The following is a 17,999-nucleotide window of genomic DNA, read 5'->3' as shown; positions in this document are numbered from 1 at the left end:
ATCAGGTGGATCTGACTTTGTTCAAGTGAATAAAGATTCACAAATACAAGTAGAAACAACAACATGTTATTTAAGAAGCCGGCTTTATTCAGTCACACTCACGAGTGCCTCCCCGCGAGGTTTTTTTAACTGACGTCATTACAGCACGCAATCCTGATTTTCGCTGCTGCCGAGGAGACGGGAAAAATTGTGTAGTACCGAGTCTGACCTTCACCCTATATGGAAATTTAATAACAGTCTTCTTGATAATCAAGTTTTTTGCAATGAGGTCATAAAGTTAGCTCAAGACATTTCTGAAATGGAAATGTCATCTGTTAGTAAATGGGAGTGGTTTAAATTTAAAACTAAAGAGTCTGCAATCAAAACAAGTAAATATATCTCAAAACTTAAGAAAGAAAAACAACAGGTGTTGATAAGTGAAATAAACAATTTATGTCAGAAAAAAGATCAATCAATGGAAGAACGTGTCAAGTTAAATAGCCTCCAATCTGACTTGGATAATTTATACTTGGAAAAAGCAAAAGGGGCTTTTGTACGTTCTAGAGCTCGTTGGTTCGAGGAAGGTGAAAAAAATTCTTCATATTTTTTTAATCTGGAAAAGCACAGACAAGCAAAAAAGAAAATTCGGAAGTTAAACATCAATGATGTCATTATGGACACTAAAGACCGAGTTGAGAAAGAAATAGGAGATTTTTACAGTAATTTATACAAATCCAATTTTTCAGAAGAAAGCTGTGCTCCACTTTTTCAAAGAATAAATGAACATAAGAAAGTGATGGATGCCGATTTTAAGTTTGCGTTGGAGGATGATCTCAAAATAGAAGAATTAGATGATGCAATTTTGCGGATGTCTAAAGGGAAGTCACCAGGTGTTGATGGTTTAACCGTTGAATTTTATATATTGTTTTGGAAAGATATCAGAGAGATGTTGTACAATGCTTTTATAGACTGTATATCATCTGGGCATCTGTCACCAACTATGAAGCAGGGGCTTATCACCCTAATCCCAAAACCTAATAAGAATACACTTCTACTGGACAACTGGAGGCCAATAACCTTGTTATGCAATGATTATAAATTATTAGCACATGTATACTCTGACCGTTTAGATGGGGTTTTAACTGAGTTAGTCGATGAATGTCAGTCCGCTTTTGTAAAGGGTAGAAATATTCATAACCACACCAGACTGATACTTGATATGTTAGACTACAACCATTTTATTAGTACAGAAAGTTATGTGTTATTTCTAGATTTCTACAAGGCCTTTGATAGCATTGAACAGCCCTTTCTGTTGAAAGCGTTAAACTTTTTAGGTTTTGAAGACAAGTTCTGTAGCATCATTAAGATGCTCTATACTGACATATACAGCTGTGTTTCCCTGAACCCTGGGATGACCCCGAGATTTAAGGTTCTTCGAGGCATAAGACAGGGCTGCCCTATCTCTCCTAAGCTTTTCATTTTAGCAACTCAGCTTTTAACTATTCTTATTCAATTTTCTCCCGAAATACAAGGTATTTCAATCTTCGACAAAGAATTTAAAATAAGTCCATTTGCAGACGACACATCTATTTTTCTAAAAGATAAATCAATGGTTGATAAAACACTCAATACAATCTCAGATTTGTCAAATGCTTCAGGCTTATCCCTTAACATAAATAAATGTGAACTACTTCCCATACATACAAGTTCTGAAACGACAATTGCTTCCATTAAAGTGGTATCAGAAGTAAAATACCTGGGAATAACATTAACAAAGAACCTTCTTAGAAGAGAAGACATGAATGTGTCCAACCGGATATCAGATACAAGAAAGTCTCTTAGTCATTGGCTGTCCAGAGACCTTACTATTTTTGGCAGGGTTATTTTATCTAAAGCAGAAGGTATCTCGAAACTTATTTATCCATGCCACTCCCTGTATATTTCCTCCAACAATATTAATAAAGCTAATTCAGTGATTTTTCAGTTCATATGGAGAAACAAGACTCACTACATTAAAAGGTCCCAGCTTGTTAAAGACTATGATAAGGGTGGTGTCAATGCTCTTGATTTTCAATCACTAGTTGGCACGTTTAAAATCAATTGGATTAAGTCCTTTTTGTCCCAACCAAACTCTATGTGGTTTCATATTCCTAGATCTTTGTTTAGTAAAATAGGCGCTTTAGACTTTCTTTTAAAATGTGATTTTGAAGTGTTCAAAATTCCACTAAAACTGTCTAATTTCCACCGTCAGGTTCTCCATTTTTGGAAAAAGATATTTACTCATAACTTTTCTCCTCACTGTTCAACTCTGTGGAACAATAGGGTAATCACGATCAATAGAAAATCCGTATTCAAGAATGATTGGGTTGAGAGAAATATTATGTTTGTTACTGATTTATTGAATTCAAATGGTGACTTAATAGACTATACATCCTTTGTTAACAAGTTTAACTTTACTTGCGGTCTTCGTATATTTAGTAAAATTTCTAAAGCGATTCCCTTACCATTAATCCAGATAATCAAGAACACCTTAATGTACGCTAATGTTAAGGCTGTGTTACCAAAATTGATGATTGATGGGTGTGACTTGTGTGATAGAAAATGTAATAACAAAGTTATTCGGAATATCCTAAAATCTCGTTTTTTCCATGATTGCCACAGAGGGCCGCTTACTAGGTTTCCAGAGAAAATTGAACTTTCTGTTCTGTCTAAAGCACATTCCAAATATATTAAGATGCCTGTTCTCCCTAAAGTGAAAGAAACCCATTTTAAATTAATTCACCAGATCTATCCAACTGCTACTTTTCTTCAAAAAAGGTTTAATTTGGAGGTGAACCCTTCCTGTGCTTTCTGTGGTGAATCTGAAGAGACCTTAGAACACTTGTTTGTACTCTGTCCTGTGTCTCAAATATTTTGGGTCAACATTAGAAGCTGGTTATCGCTAAAAATTGACGATATTCCTTCTTTTGATTTTTTCAGTATTGTTTATTTCATGGATAATCTAAAGCCTTCTGTTACTGACATGGTAAACGTTATTTTACTCATGTGTAAATATCATATTCACTGTAGTAAGTGGAGAAATAGCAAACCCTCCTTTGACTGGTTTATGAATGATTTCAAATATTTTTACTTGTCCCTGAAAAAAGTTAAATCTAGCAGGATTGCTAGGAAGATTAGAGCTGATTTGTCTAAATTCTGTTTGTTTTGATTCCTGGCCCTCCTCGTTGTTGCTGTTTGTAATTTGTTTTCCTTTTTACATTGCTCCAGTTTTGTTGTCTGCTCCTTTAATTAATTTGCACTTAATCCCCCCTAGTCTTGACTGACGTTTTTGAATGTACTTGTTCTGTATATTTAGCTATTGTTGCTCATCCTTTTAAGAGTTTGTTGTGTCTTTTTGTGTATGTTGAAATTTTCAATAAAGTTGAAGGAAAAAAAAAAAAAAAAAAGAGGAAACGGGAAAAAACTATGGGAAAAACCATACACATAATATATGTATAGGATCTATGGTTTTTCCCGTCTCCTCGGCGGCAGCAAAAATCTGTTTTGTATTGGAGTTTCAAAAGATTTTGTCAGATTTTTTTTTAATGACAATTTCCAATAAATGCCATAAAATGCCTTTTTTTATTTTTTATTTAATTGTCATGTTTATTGTTATTGTTTCGTGCTTTTTTTAATGCACTGCAGGTTTGCACTGTGGGTTGAGGGGATTTCATCTGTGCTGTATGTTTAACATGTTCTTGTGAAATCCTCCTGTTTTGATTGGGTTTCTTCCCGACGGCCCGTGAGCCTCGGAGGTCAGCACTGACCCATCGCACTACGGCACACTGAACAAAGAAACAGATGTTCACAGCTCATAGCACGAAGCAGCGACAGTAGAGGGGGAGCTGTTAAGGGCTTGGTACCTAATTATCCTAGGGGACGGGTATTTAGATCATCCTGGCAGCGCTCAGATGGACTCTTCCTCCTTGGCTGGGTGTTAGATGATTTTATTTTGAGCTGCGATCTTATAAGAAATATTAGACTAGAGGTGGGAAAGGAGGTCGCCCTCTGAGTTCTAGGAAATAGTAGACTAGTTAACTACAGCAGGTGATGAACTTCTCTTACCTGCAATAGGACCTTCATGCCCGTGGAGGACGCCCAACACTTTGTAGAGTATTTGACATTTTTGGTAGATATAGTAACTCTAAAAAGGTCAAATATGGGACCTTTAATGTCCTATAAATATGAAGAGAAAACACCGTGCTACAAAGTACTTTACTTTAAATGTCATTGAACACACTCAGAGCAAATATGTTCCAACAGTTTCTGTGATCACTCCTAACGTTTGACTCCTGAATGAAATTTACATTTTCACTACAAGTTCAATGAAATAGAATTTTATTTAATTAATGGATTTATTCAAATAAAATGACATTTATGAAATCAATTTAAAAATCAATACTTTGATATAATTTAATAATACCGATAAAAAAAATTTAATCAAAATAAAAAATATGAAATGTATTTTATGTTTGTATGGACTTTCTGAGTGTCTGAGTGGCACGGAAACACAGGAAGTGACATCAGCGCAACAGACTACAAAAATAAAACAAGCTCTAAAATAAAATATAAAAAAGGAAAATATAATAAACATGTAACACGTATCAAAAAATGTAAATAAAAGGATGGATATTTTGGTGAAGTATGTCAATAAAGTATTTTAACACACCTGTTAAACTTATTTAGTTTTATTTTATTAAATTCTGTGTTTATATTTTTGTTCTAAATAAAAGGCAATAATAATAATAATAGTTATGGCACTTAAATTAGTATGTATTTATTATTTAGAGTAAAATATTTTACAATAATAGACTAATACATTTAAATCATATTTATATCTCAGACTTTATTTTCATTCTTCCTCTTTGTGTAAAACTGCTGAGTCATCGTTAAACGTAGAGTAATAAAATAATGAAACGAAGAAATCAGTCATCCATTAAAGCTGAGCCTGGATCAACAGCGCCCCCGTGTGGCTGAAAGGAGAATCAGAAACATGACAGGTTAGGGTTCGGATGTTCACAAACATCCAGAGAACTTCAAACATCCCAGAAGAGATTCAGGATCCTTCTCGGAGCGACTCGGAGCCAGGAAGAGACGCAGACCTTATCTTTCGTTTACACCTCAACCGATTCATTCACCAACCCAAACAATCTTCCAATATTAGCACATCCAGTGACTCAGAGCCTCGGACCATACAGGAGGCTCGTCCTCTGAAACCTTCAGGCTCAGAGCCTTGGACCGTACAGGAGGCTCGTCCTCTGAAACCTTCAGGCTCAGAGCCTTGGACCGTACAGGAGGCTCGTCCTCTGAAACCTTCAGACTCAGAGCCTTGGACCGTACAGGAGGCTCGTCCTCTGAAACCTTCAGGCTCAGAGTCAAATGGAGCTTTGAACTCGTACCTTGAGTGTGTCTGCAGCATGGCTGGCTGCAGTTGGCTCGATGTTGGGGACGGAGAGTATGGCGCACAGCTGAGCCTTCTTCTTCTCCAGAGTGTTCCTCAGCACCTCCACCTTCCTCTCCAGCAACATCGTCTTCAGCCCGGCCTGCTGCTGTGCATCCACTAAGGCCGCCGTCTGCTTCCTCTTCAGCTCGTCGCGCTCCTGCTCAACCTGCCGGAAAACAAAAGGCTCCTTTACAGAGAGCTGGCAGGCGGCGTGAAGGGAAAAGTGGTGAGTGTGGTTACCTTCTGGACGGTCAGCTCTAGCTCCAGCTTCTCCATGTCCAGCTCATCCAGCTCCTTTTCCATGACCTTCACTCGCCCTCTACTTTTCTGTCACACACATCAGCAGCCTTACTTTGAAACCACTTCATGACATCACAAAGGGCAGTAGCCCCTCCCCTTCATGACATCACAAAGGGCAGTAGCCCCTCCCCTTCATGACATCACAAAGGGCAGTAGCCCCTCCCCCAGGTGGCTGTTGGTTGGTGCAGTGAACGTACCATGATCTGGCTCCAGTCCTTGTCCAGTTTTTCCAGATGCTTCTGGAGCTGTGGGAGCTTCTGCTGGGACTCCTGCAGAGCCGTCTGCAGACCATCCTTCTCCTGCCTGTCTGCTGCCAGCTCCCTCTCCTCTCTGTGCACCTCCTTCTTCAGCTGCTCCTGCTCCTCCTAAAGGACCACACACACACACACACACACAGTGTCTTCTCCTGCAGGACCACACACACACACACACACTCTCCTCTCTGTGCACCTCCTTCTTCAGCTGCTCCTGCTCCTCCTAAAGGACCACACACACACACACACACACACACACACACACACACACACACACGGTGTCTCCTCCTAAAGGACCACACACACACACACACACACACGGTGTCTCCTCCTGCAGGACCACACACACACACACACGGTGTCTCCTCCTGCAGGACCACACACACACACACACACACACACACACACACACACACACACACACAGTGTCTCCTCCTGCAGGACCACACACTCTGTCCCACAGCTTCTCAGATTATCAGGGGGCGGGGCCTCCTCGTCGATACAAAGTGGAGGCTTACTACAACACTACTGCAGTGTCCAATCAGAATGATCCTCAGTGGAAAAGGGGGCGTGTCTGTAAGTAGAAAGCCTTCTGTGCTAAAATCAGAGACTTGAGACAGGAGGAGCACCCTGACCCGCTGCTCCTGGTCCCATGCTGCTGGATTCTAATAGATAAGAGTCCGTGGTGGATTGTGGGAGATGAGAGCGTGTGGCGTGGGCGGCGTGTTGGGCGGCGTGATGCCTTTGTGTCACCTTGTGTTGCAGCAGCAGGCGCCGTTTCTCCTGAATCTCGGAGAAGATGAGGACGGCCTGTTTACGCTCTCGGTCCTGATCCTCCACCTGAGTGGCGACGCGACTTTTCCATCGCTCGTCCACCTCCTGGATCTCCTCGCTCTTCTCTTTCTCGTGCTCGTCCAGCGCACGCTGCCTTTTCTCGTGAAAGTTCACCGCCATGTCTGTTTGGAGAAAAACACGGGGACGGTTTGACGAGACAGGCCGGGGTTTTTGTTCCCAGCTCAGAAAACAGGATGTGTGCTGGTTCACCTGTGATCCTCCGCTGGTAGTCGTTGTTCAGCTCCATCAGCTCCACCTGATGCTTCTGTCCGGACACGGAGAGACGACACCTTCAGAAATACAACACGCCGCAGGAACCAAAGCGTGACAAACAAAACGCCGCCTCACCAGTTTGAGCTCCTTGATGCGGTTTTCGTCGTCTAACTGCTTCTTCCTGTCGCTGGCCCGCAGGCCGCTCAGCTCCCCCCGCAGACCCACCTCCGTCTGCGTGTTCTGGTTCTGGATCAGCGAGGCGGCCGTGACGGCGTCCACCTTCAGGCCTGACACGATGGCGTGCTGTTCGGCCCGGACGTGCTTCAGCTTCTGCTTGTGCACCTGAAGGGGGCGGCGTTCAGGTGTGACGTTAAGGACTCACCTCTTTGAAAGGAGCGGTAACAAGAGACCATGCTGCGTAAACAGCTGTTTGGATTCGAACCTGCAGCCATCGCCTCTGTTCACGTGGCGTGCATCATAACCGAGGCAATCAGGCTCTGTCAAATTATTCATTTCCCCCCCCCCGCTGAATTTCAACAATTAATCCTGAATAATTCCATTGTTAGTGATTTTATTTTGAAAGGTTGTGCTTTCTTGCTTCACTTTGCTGTCTGATTCAACCCTGCTTTTATTTTGAAATTAAGTAAGGATCTCCTGGTGGAATGAACTGAAAACAGCGACTTTGATGTGACGTTACTTCCTGTTTAAAGAAATGTACTGGTTGCCTGTTCAGACTCCAAACACACTCAAAGATGGTGGAATCACATGTAGCTCAACTGTGTGTCGGTCTGTGCAGCTCACATTGATCTCCACCCGGTGGCGCTCCTTCGCCTCCTCCTTCTCCCTCCGTCTGACCCTCAGCCTCGCCTCCACCTCCTCCAGTCTCATCTTGGAGATTTCCCAGGATGCCTGCATCTTGTCCCTCTCCAGCTGGCAGTAGCTCCTCTCCTCCCGCTCTCTGTCCAGCTCCTCCCGGAGGCGAATGATGTGCTCCTCCAGCTGCCGGGGGGGGGGGGGGAGAGAGAGAGAGAGAGGCGGCCAATCAGAGCAGACTACAAATACTGAGAGTGTGAAGCTCAGAGGGAAGTTCTGGGATCTGTTCACAATGAACCGTGGAGCTGCAGAAGTTCACATCTGCACGGGTTCAATAAAGACAAATAATCAAGTTCTCTTCTCCCCACATGAACCTTCCACTATCACAGCTGCATCTAACCCTAACTGCTGAGGTGCCCTCGAGCAAGGCACCAGAGTGTGTGTGTGTGTGTGTGTGTGTGTGTGTGTGTGTGTAAACAGAATTACCCTCAGGAGTTAAATGAAGTATATCCAAATCTAATCTGCTGTATTTTCTACAAAGACACAGGATGGTTCCTGTTTCTGTCAGGACATCATCAGCGTTCTTTGCTCAGCTTACAAGGAGCTGAATTCAGTTCAGTCTGGTCATTCTAACTTGTGACTGTGACCAACAAATGATAGATACCTAAATTCCTCAAGGTGTCTGCTTTCTTTAAGTGAAGATTTCAAGTGTGCGTGATACTTTTACAAAGTGTGACTTAAAGCATCTTTAGAAGCTGCAGAGAGATGAAGTCAGTGTGAAAGGACTGAAAGAAGCTGCAGAGAGAGGAGTTTGGCGTTTCATGCAACTCTTTAAAACCTAACTCTGAAGAAGATGCTAACGTTAGCTTAGCATGCAGCAGCAGCAGCTCTGACCTGATCTTTGGACATCTCTTTGGTTGAAAGTCCGTCCACCACCGCGGGCTGTTTTCCCTTGGAGGCTTTCTTCTTGCGTTCAGCTTTCTTCGGTGGCTGCAAAATGAAACACAGAGCAGCTAACCGTTAGCTGACTCTGACTGATGCTAAGCTAGCACATTGTAAACGCTATTTCTGTAACTTCTCGAGTTTTTCTCACCATCCTGCGGCTTCGTGGATCCTTGTTGTCACTTTAAATCACGGTATTTAAATCAGCGGAAAGTACGAGCTGCAGCTTCACGACTCTGTTAACTGCAATAAACGAATGGGCGTTGTCATGGCAACGGCGTCTCTTGAAAAATGCTTCTTCTTTATTTTAAACAAAATTAAAGGGAACTATATTGTATAATAATATAATACGATTATGGTAAATAGAAAATAAATAACAATAAGGAATCATTCTGAAATGTAAATTGAAATGAGATTCACGTGTGTAGGAGCAGATTATTAACACAATATGCAGGGTGTGTGTGTGTGTGTGTGTGTGTGTGTGTGTGTGTGTGTGTGTGTGTGTGTGTGTGTGTGTGTGTGTGTGTGTGTGTGTGTGTGTGTGTGTGTGTGTGTGTGTGTGTGTGTGTGTGTGTGTGTGTGTGTGTGTGTGTGTGTGTGTGTGTGTATGTGTGTGCGTCAATTAACGGGTGTCCCACATTTCTATATAAGGTAGGAAGCTTTGTTACTGGTCAGGTGTTCCACCCGGAAGGGCAAAACAGTTTTGGACCGCTAACGCTCAGGGAAAGCACGGTTGCCTGTGGTGATGTTGATCTGTGAAACAAGTGAATGGAGAACTAAATGGATGAAAATAAATCAATGGCATGATCAACAACAATGAATCAAGTGGACTTTAATTCATGAAACAAGGTAACAAAGCAAGCGAGTCAATTAGTAACCCAGGTGCAACACCTCAGTGGCTTAAAGCGTCGGCTTAGCCTCTACAATCAAAGTCAAAAACTGTTAAAACATATTGGGAAGATCTATTATTGCTGGAGCCAAAGACAATTCGTTTCGTGCTATTGGGGCACGCGACAAGGTTGGGAGCTTCAGTGAAAGTTGAATGTTTGGAGCGGTGCATCAGCTGATTGTCAAACTGCACGCCTGAGTTGAGGCCTGCCGAAGAGGAGAGGCTGTGCCGGTAAAGACGTGGAAGAGCTCGTGGCTGTGCCGGTGAGAAGAGCTCGTGGCTGTGCCGGTGAGAAGAGCTCGTGGCTGTGCCGGTGAGAAGAGCTCGTGGCTGTGCCGGTGAGAAGAGCTCGTGGCTGTGCTGGTGAGGACGCGGAGCTGCTCTTGGCTGCCGGTGAGAAGAGCTCGTGGCTGTGCTGGTGAGAAGAGCTCGTGGCTGTGCTGGTGAGGACGCGGAGCTGCTCGTGGCTGCCGGTGAGGACGCGGAGCTGCTCGTGGCTGCCGGTGAGGACGCGGAGCTGCTCTTGGCTGCCGGTGAGGACGCGGAGCTGCTCTTGGCTGCCGGTGAGAACGCGGAGCTGAAGGTGGCTGTGCCAGTGAGGACGCGGAAGAGCTGATCGTGGCTGTTTTGGTTTGATCTTCGGAAATAGGTATGTGTAGCGCTACCAACAATATAGATGGCCATCTGAGTTATAAATGTGTGCACACATAATTGCGTAATTCCAATGCATTGGTCGCGGAAGAGGATAAACATTTAACTTTGTATCAATTGACTTTTTGCGAACTGTCGGACTATTAAATATGGATGAATGTGCGGAGAATGTTGACACACCGACTGGTGTCAATGCGCCGCCTGGTGCCGGCGAACCGGGCCCTGCGGTCAGCTGCAGTGACACACGAACAAGCAAGCGGGTTGTCAAACTTTCTGCTAAAGCTCTTGCTGATAGATTAGACAGATTGCAAACTAGTAGAAAGTCTAAACTTAATAAAGCAAACGGTTTAAAGAAAACGATTCAAGGTTATATGCAATATTATAAAACATCCGAGGTACAAAAATCTATTGTTGGGTTTATTGAATTGTGTGATGAAATACGGTGTGTACATGATTCTATTTTATGTTTATTGCCACTGGAGGAAAAGGAAAGACATGAAACTTGGTTTAAGGCGAAAATGATGTTCAATGATGAATTTATTGACAATGTGGAAGAGGGGGTGAAAACAAGTGGAACATATGTGTCTGAAAATGGTGTTGAAAATGATGATATTGGCCCAAATGATAGTGTGTCTAATGTGGGTAAATATTCAAACAAAAGTTACACCAGTAATAAGTCAAGTACCACTTCTTCTACACAAATAAAAGCAGCAGCAGAAAGAGCTGCACTTGTTGCCCGAATGGAAGCTTTAAAGGAACGACATTCATTGGAGGAACAGGAACAAGAAATAAAAAGGAAAAAGGAAAGGCTTGAGATGGAGACTGAACTGGCTGCATCTAATGCGAAGTTATCAGTTTTGGAAGCTTCGGCTGGACAAGGTCTCTCTCATGCACCAACAGATGGCATGAATTCTTATTTTGAAAAGGAAAAAAGAAGAGTGCAACCAGTCAACACGCTCAACCCTTTGGCCAAAGAATATGAGCATGACGTATGTAAGAGAACACAGAAAAGGGATTGGTCATTACCACAAAGTAAAAAAGAACCATTGGATGCTCGAGCAAAACGACCTGAAAAATGGATGTCAATCTCAAAGCAACATCATGACTCTCATCACTTAAAGCCTTTGGAAAAATCAGAAGTTTGGAAGCCTAATACAACTGTTTGGGCTAATCAAAATAGCATGGATCATCAACAATGTGATCAGATTCCTTCTGGAGATGTTTTAACTATTATGCGTAAACAAAATGAAATAACAGCTGCACTTGTGCACCAACAGTGTTTACTATCTTTGCCACCACGAGAAATTCCTGTGTTTGAAGGAGATCCATTTCAATATAAAGCTTTTGTTAAGGCATTTCAACAAGGAGTAGAGGACAAAGCTTGTAAAGCTGACTGTTTGTACTACCTGGAGCAGTTCACAAGTGGGCAGCCAAAGGAGCTGGTTCTTAGTTGCCAACACATGGACCCTGAACGTGGCTACATTGTGGCAAAGGGACTTCTTCAGGAACACTTTGGGAATGAGTACAAGATTGCAAATGCATATATAGAGAAAGCTTTAGCTTGGCCAACAGTAAAGACAGAGGATGTGAAGTCTTTACAAGCCTATGCTTTATTTCTACGTGGATGCTGTAATGTGATGGAAGAGCTTCATCATATGCAAGAATTGGATATGCCAAGCAACATGAAAGTGGTTGTTTCCAAGTTGCCCTACAAGCTCAGGGAAAGATGGCGAACTATTGCTCATGATATCATGGAAACTAACAATCGAAGAGCTTATTTTGTTGATGTTGTTGTATTTCTGGAGAAACATGTCAGGATTGTGTCTGATCCAATCTTTGGAGATATTGAAGTACATGCACCACAAAATACAAATGCCTTTAGATATCCTAACAAAATCAAGTTACAGGCAAATACATCCAGAGAGAAAAGAAGTAGTTTTGCTACTACAGTAACATCTGATGATTCCTCTGAAATAAAAACTATGACAAACGACTCAAAGAGACCGGAGACTTTGTACTGTCATTGCTGTCAACGTGCGCATTATTTGGAAAAGTGCCAACTATTCCAACGAAAGAAACACAGAGAAAAAATCCGCTTTCTTAAGGAGAAAGGGATGTGCTTCGGATGCTTAGGCATTGGACACATGAGCCGGGATTGCAACAAACGTTTGATCTGTGAGGTATGCAATCAACAACATCCTACAGCACTTCATATCATAAAGGAACATACTGAATCAGAACAAAAAAGTGGGCCACCAGGAGCTAGATTATCAACTTGGTCTCAGACATGTGGGCGTACAGGGGCCGGAAAAGATCGCTGCATTCTCTCCATTGTTCCTGTGCAGGTCAAATCCACAAAAGGAAATGAGGTCATACAGACGTATGCATTTTTGGATCCTGGTAGCACGGCTACTTTTTGTTCAGAACAACTGATGAAAAAATTAAATATTCCAGGTAAAAGAACAAATTTTCTTTTGAAAACAATGGGACAGGAAAAGGTTGTACCAGCACACTCTCTATTTGGTATTGAGGTTTCAGAGCTGCATAGAAATAACTTTTATCCTCTGCCAGAGGTACTCACACAGAAGGAGATGCCAGTCTCTCCAGATGACATTGTCACTGCTGCAGAGTTGGAAAGGTGGCCTTATTTGTCAAAGGTTCATATCCCAACCACAAAGGCCAGTGTAGACTTGCTGATAGGAACCAACGCACCGAGGTTATTGGAACCCTGGGATGTGGTTAACAGCTGTGGAGATGGCCCATACGCTATTAGGACAGTGTTGGGTTGGGTCATCAATGGTCCTTTAAATGGAAGTGGCAGCACTTGTGACGTGGGGATTCCTTCTGTTGCTGTAAATCGAATTTCTGTGTCTAACTTGGAACAAATGCTAATCAATCAGTATAATCATGACTTTAATGAAAGGCCCTCGGAGAACAAAGAGATGTCTAAAGACGACGTCAGATTCATGGAGATCATGGAATCCTCTGCAACTCTACAGGACGGGAGGTATAGCCTTATGTTGCCCTTTAAAAAACCGGATGTAAACCTGCCAAACAGCTTCACAGTGGCAAAGCAGCGGATAATTGGACTGAGGAAAAGACTTGTTAACAACCCACAGTTCCACAAGGAATATTCACAGTGTCTCAATGATGTAATTGAAAAAGGTTACGCAGAGAAAGTTCCACAGGAGTGTTTGCAAGGGAAAAAAGGAAAAGTGTGGTACATACCTCACCACGGTGTCTATCATCCCAGAAAGGGTTCCCTCAGAGTGGTGTTTGACTGTGGAGCAAAGTTTCAAGGCACATCTTTAAACAGTGAATTGTTGCAGGGACCTAATCTCACTAGTTCCCTTCTTGGAGTTCTTACTCGTTTCAGACAGGAGCCTGTGGCTTGCATGGGAGACATACAGGCTATGTTTCACCAGGTGAAGGTTGCAGACCAAGACAGAGACTTTCTGCGCTTTCTCTGGTGGCCAGAAGGAGACCTCAGCAAAGAACTTGCAGAGTACAGGATGACAGTGCACTTGTTTGGAGCAGTTTCATCACCAAGTTGTGCCAGCTACGCACTTAGAAAAACTGCTGATGACAACAAATCAAACTTCTCTGTCGAGTCTGTTCAAGCTGTGAAACAAAACTTTTACGTGGATGACTGTTTGTTAAGTTTAGGCTCTGAAAAGGCGGCCATGCAGCAAGCAAAGGAACTGGGTGCTCTATGTAAAAAAGGTGGTTTCATTTTGGAGAAATGGGTGAGCAGCAGTCGGGCAGTGTTGCAGACAATTGCAGAAGAGCAGCGGGCAAAGAACATTAAGGAGCTTGATCTGGATAGTGAGGATCTTCCAATGGAAAGAGCTTTAGGTCTGCTTTGGTGTGTCGAGTCAGACTCCTTTAAATTCAAAATGGAAGTAAAGCAGCAGTCACTAACCAGACGCGGGATGTTATCCACAACTAGCTCAGTGTATGATCCTTTAGGATTTTTGTCACCAGTTACTCTGACTGCTAAGATGTTGCAACAGGAGCTGTGCAGAAGAAACTGCGAGTGGGATGATGCAATACCAGCAGACATATTAAGTAAATGGGAAATGTGGTTTCAGGAGATCAAGCTGCTGTCTTCATTCAAGGTTGAAAGATGTGTAAAACCAAAAAACTTTGGTACACCCATACACAGCCAACTACATCATTTTGCAGATGCTAGCCAGGATGGCTATGGAACTGTAACGTACATCAGGCTGAAGAACATCAGAAACAGTGTTCACGTGGCTTTCTTTTTGGGTAAAGCCAGAGTTACACCTCTCAAATCTATAACAATTCCACGACTGGAACTAACTGCTGCTGCTCTAGCTGCCAGAGTGGATGTTATGCTGAAAGCAGAACTTCAAATGAAGTTGGAAGAATCTGTATTTTGGACAGATAGCACATCAGTCTTGAAATATATCAATAATGATGACAAGCGTTTCCACACATTTGTGGCCAATAGGATATCAGCCATAACAGAAGTTTCAAGCCCTTCTCAATGGAGACACATTGGCTCCAAGAACAATCCAGCCGATGTTGCGTCCAGAGGGATGAGAGTGTCAGACTTTCTAAAAAATCATGGTTGGCTTGAGGGTCCCAGTTTTCTTTGGAAGTCGGAGGAAGAATGGCCAGTAAATGATGTTGATGTGAAAGTGGGTTCTGATGATACAGAGGTCAGAAAGAACGCCTTGGTGAATTCCACAATATGTTCAATCAATGCTTCTGATCGCTTCATGAGCTATTTTTCTGACTGTAGGAAATTAAAGGTGTCAGTAGCCTGGTTTCTTAGACTGAAAAAACTTTTGTTGGAGCTCAGTTGTTGTAGAAAGGGTTTGAAGGATTCACAAACAAGTCAAAGACAAAGGGCCTCCATCAAACCAAAATGTAGTGTTTTGACGCCAAAGGATCTGCTGGAAGCTGAGTTAGCAATCCTTCGCTATTGTCAGCAGCAAAGGTTTGCAGAGGAAATTTCTTCCCTGCTGTCTGAAAGGGGTACAGTAAGCAGAAAAAGTTCCATCTACAAACTGGATCCCATTTGGGAAAATGGACTCCTAAGAGTTGGAGGGAGATTAAGCAAAGGAGCAATGCCATTGGAAGAAAAACATCCCCTCATCCTCTCAAAGGATCAACATATCTCCAAGCTTCTTCTCAAATATACTCATCAATTATTGGGGCACAGTGGACGGAATCATACATTGTCTGTACTGAGGAGGAAATATTGGATAATAAATGCCAATGCGGCTGTGAGGAGGATCATATCTGATTGCAGCTATTGCAGACGCCTTAATGGAAGGGCCATGGAGCAAAAGATGGCAGATCTTCCCAAGGAGAGAATTGTCCCAGACCTGCCTCCATTTACAAACACTGGAGTAAATTATTTTGGACCTGTGGAGATAAAGAGAGGCAGAACAACTTGCAAACGATATGGAGTAATATTTACCTGCATGACTAGCCGAGCAGTTCATCTAGAGGTGGCAAACTCTTTGGAAACGGATGCCTGCATAAATGCAATCCGTCGATTCATTAGCAGGAGAGGTCAAGTGGCTCATATCAGATCAGACAACGGAACGAACTTTGTCGGGGCTGAAAGAGAAATGAGAGAGGCTCTCGCTGCACTGAACCATGAGCGTATACAAGGAGCTCTGATTCCAGCTGGAGTTGAATGGAGTTTCAATCCTCCAGCAGGGTCTCATCATGGTGGTGTTTGGGAGCGTATGATACGCATGGTTAGACGCTGCCTCAAGTCAGTTTTGCACCAGCAGATATTGGATGATGAGGGACTTCACACCGTTATGTGTGAAGTCGAAGCCATTCTTAATGATCGTCCAATAACTAAACTGTCAGAAGACCCAAATGACTTGGAAGCTCTTACTCCAAACCATCTCCTTCTCTTAAAAGGAAAACCAGCATTACCTCCTGGCCTGTTTGAATCTTCTGACCTTTACGTGAAGCGTCGCTGGAGACAAATTCAATTCATCTCAGACTTGTTTTGGAGGCGATGGATCCGGGAGTACCTGCCATTGTTACAAGAAAGGCAAAAGTGGAATCAAAGGAAACAAAGTTTAGCTGTTGGAAACATCGTTGTAATTATGGATTCTTCACTGCCACGTGGATCCTGGCCCCTAGGCAGAGTACTAGAGATTTTCTCTGATGCAAAGGGCATGGTGCGTTCAGTGAAACTACAAACCAAAAGCAGTATTATAGGGAGACCTGTAACTAAACTTTGTCTGGTACAAGAGGTTTAAAATTAGTCATAAAGGTGCTTGTTGTATTGAAAGTGAGGTGTTCACGGCCTGCTCCTATTTGTTTTATATTAAATTGTTATGTTTGTTTGCCATAACAATTAGGGGCCGGTGTGTAGGAGCAGATTATTAACACAATATGCAGGGTGTGTGTGTGTGTGTGTGTGTGTGTGCGTCAATTAACGGGTGTCCCACATTTCTATATAAGGTAGGAAGCTTTGTTACTGGTCAGGTGTTCCACATTTCTATATAAGGTAGGAAGCTTTGTTACTGGTCAGGTGTTCCACCCGGAAGGGCAAAACAGTTTTGGACCGCTAACGCTCAGGGAAAGCACGGTTGCCTGTGGTGATGTTGATCTGTGAAACAAGTGAATGGAGAACTAAATGGATGAAAATAAATCAATGGCATGATCAACAACAATGAATCAAGTGGACTTTAATTCATGAAACAAGGTAACAAAGCAAGCGAGTCAATTAGTAACCCAGGTGCAACACCTCAGTGGCTTAAAGCGTCGGCTTAGCCTCTACAACGTGGTTCATGATTCTGCCAGTTAAAGGGACGTTTGATTCAGCTGGGCTCTTCAGTAAGGTCATTAATAGTAAACACAACGATGAGCCTGCTCCTTTGTAATCAGACGAACAGCAGGGTCATTCTCAGGAAACCATTGCAATACCATGTCCATAGTGATTCTGTAGGAGCCATTTTGTGTTTATTGTTATTGGCATGTTATTTAGTTTAAATATTTCTTGTATATTATTTTCCACTAGGGACACTGAAGGCACGGGGGTGTTTATATAGGACCATAGGTGACAGGAAGGGGAGGGAACAGGTAGGGGGAGCACAAACAGTTCTCACCAGACCAGCAATCACGTCAGACCAGCAATCACGTCAGACCAGCAATCACGTCAGACCAGCAATCACGTCAGACCAGCAATCACGTCAGACCAGCAATCACCACAGACCAGCAATCACCACAGACCAGCAACACGTCAGACCAGCAATCACGTCAGACCAGCACTCATGTTACCACCAGCACTAAGAAAAACCAATGGAAAATGGTATGTTTTGTTCTCATTTTATCATCAAATCACTACAATAAACCGTCAAGTCAACAATAATTACAACTGGACTGTCATGATTTGCATCTGCGTTAGAACTTCATCCCTGCCTGCCTGTTAATGGCAATCTAATAAAAGGACGGACAAATTGGAAAATTGCCATTACAACTAAGTGAGAACTACGCTCTATGAGTGAAATTCAAACGATATGAGACGATTGAGATGTTGACAAAGATTGTTTTGTTTTACAAACCTGATGGCCATCACCGATCAACTGGAATTGACACCGGCCCTACACTAATTGCTGCGGGAGGATTGGAAACCACCGGA

The 17,999-nt window shown here is 42.8% G+C and overlaps 2 protein-coding genes and 1 long non-coding RNA gene across 3 annotated transcripts; all 3 read right to left on the bottom strand.

Annotated features, from left to right (window-relative positions):
* Positions 1-4,838: 4,838 nt before the first annotated feature.
* LOC306830863 (dynein regulatory complex subunit 4-like) lies at positions 4,839-5,926 on the bottom strand. Its single transcript, XM_079354574.1, has 3 exons — positions 5,702-5,926; positions 5,418-5,627; positions 4,839-4,991 (listed from the first exon to the last, which is right to left on the bottom strand). Exons 1-3 carry the CDS (start codon positions 5,762-5,764, stop codon positions 4,944-4,946), a joined length of 321 nt encoding a protein of 106 aa, XP_079210700.1. The 5' UTR covers positions 5,765-5,926; the 3' UTR covers positions 4,839-4,943.
* A 692-nt stretch (positions 5,927-6,618) lies between these two features.
* Positions 6,619-7,950, bottom strand: LOC306830571 (dynein regulatory complex subunit 4-like; the record flags this gene model as incomplete). The annotated part of the gene is made up of 4 exons (XM_079354143.1): positions 6,619-6,971; positions 7,060-7,114; positions 7,198-7,404; positions 7,864-7,950. 4 exons carry the CDS (start codon positions 7,948-7,950, stop codon positions 6,619-6,621), a joined length of 702 nt encoding a protein of 233 aa, XP_079210269.1.
* A 16-nt stretch (positions 7,951-7,966) lies between these two features.
* Positions 7,967-9,011, bottom strand: LOC306830961. Its single transcript, XR_013780040.1, has 3 exons — positions 8,969-9,011; positions 8,770-8,865; positions 7,967-8,061 (listed from the first exon to the last, which is right to left on the bottom strand). It is a non-coding gene; the product is annotated as an uncharacterized lncRNA (long non-coding RNA).
* Positions 9,012-17,999: the final 8,988 nt, after the last annotated feature.

Source organism: Symphodus melops (genome assembly GCF_947650265.1).
Source record: "Symphodus melops genome assembly, chromosome: 10".
In the NCBI taxonomy this organism is placed as follows: domain Eukaryota; kingdom Metazoa; phylum Chordata; class Actinopteri; order Labriformes; family Labridae; genus Symphodus; species Symphodus melops.
The sequence above is the reverse complement of the archived record's forward strand: the minus strand, read 5'-3'. Positions and strand labels throughout refer to the sequence as shown.

Bases quoted from the DNA above. Each gene is read 5' to 3' on its own strand.
- LOC306830863 (XM_079354574.1), bottom strand. From the start codon at position 5,764: ATGGAAAAGGAGCTGGATGAGCTGGACATGGAGAAGCTGGAGCTAGAG. The intron at 5,628-5,701 runs GTAACCACACTC...GTTTTCCGGCAG, and splicing joins TAGAGCTGACCGTCCAGAAG to GTTGAGCAGGAGCGCGACGA. The intron at 4,992-5,417 runs GTACGAGTTCAA...TTCTCCTTTCAG, and splicing joins ATGCTGCAGACACACTCAAG to CCACACGGGGGCGCTGTTGA.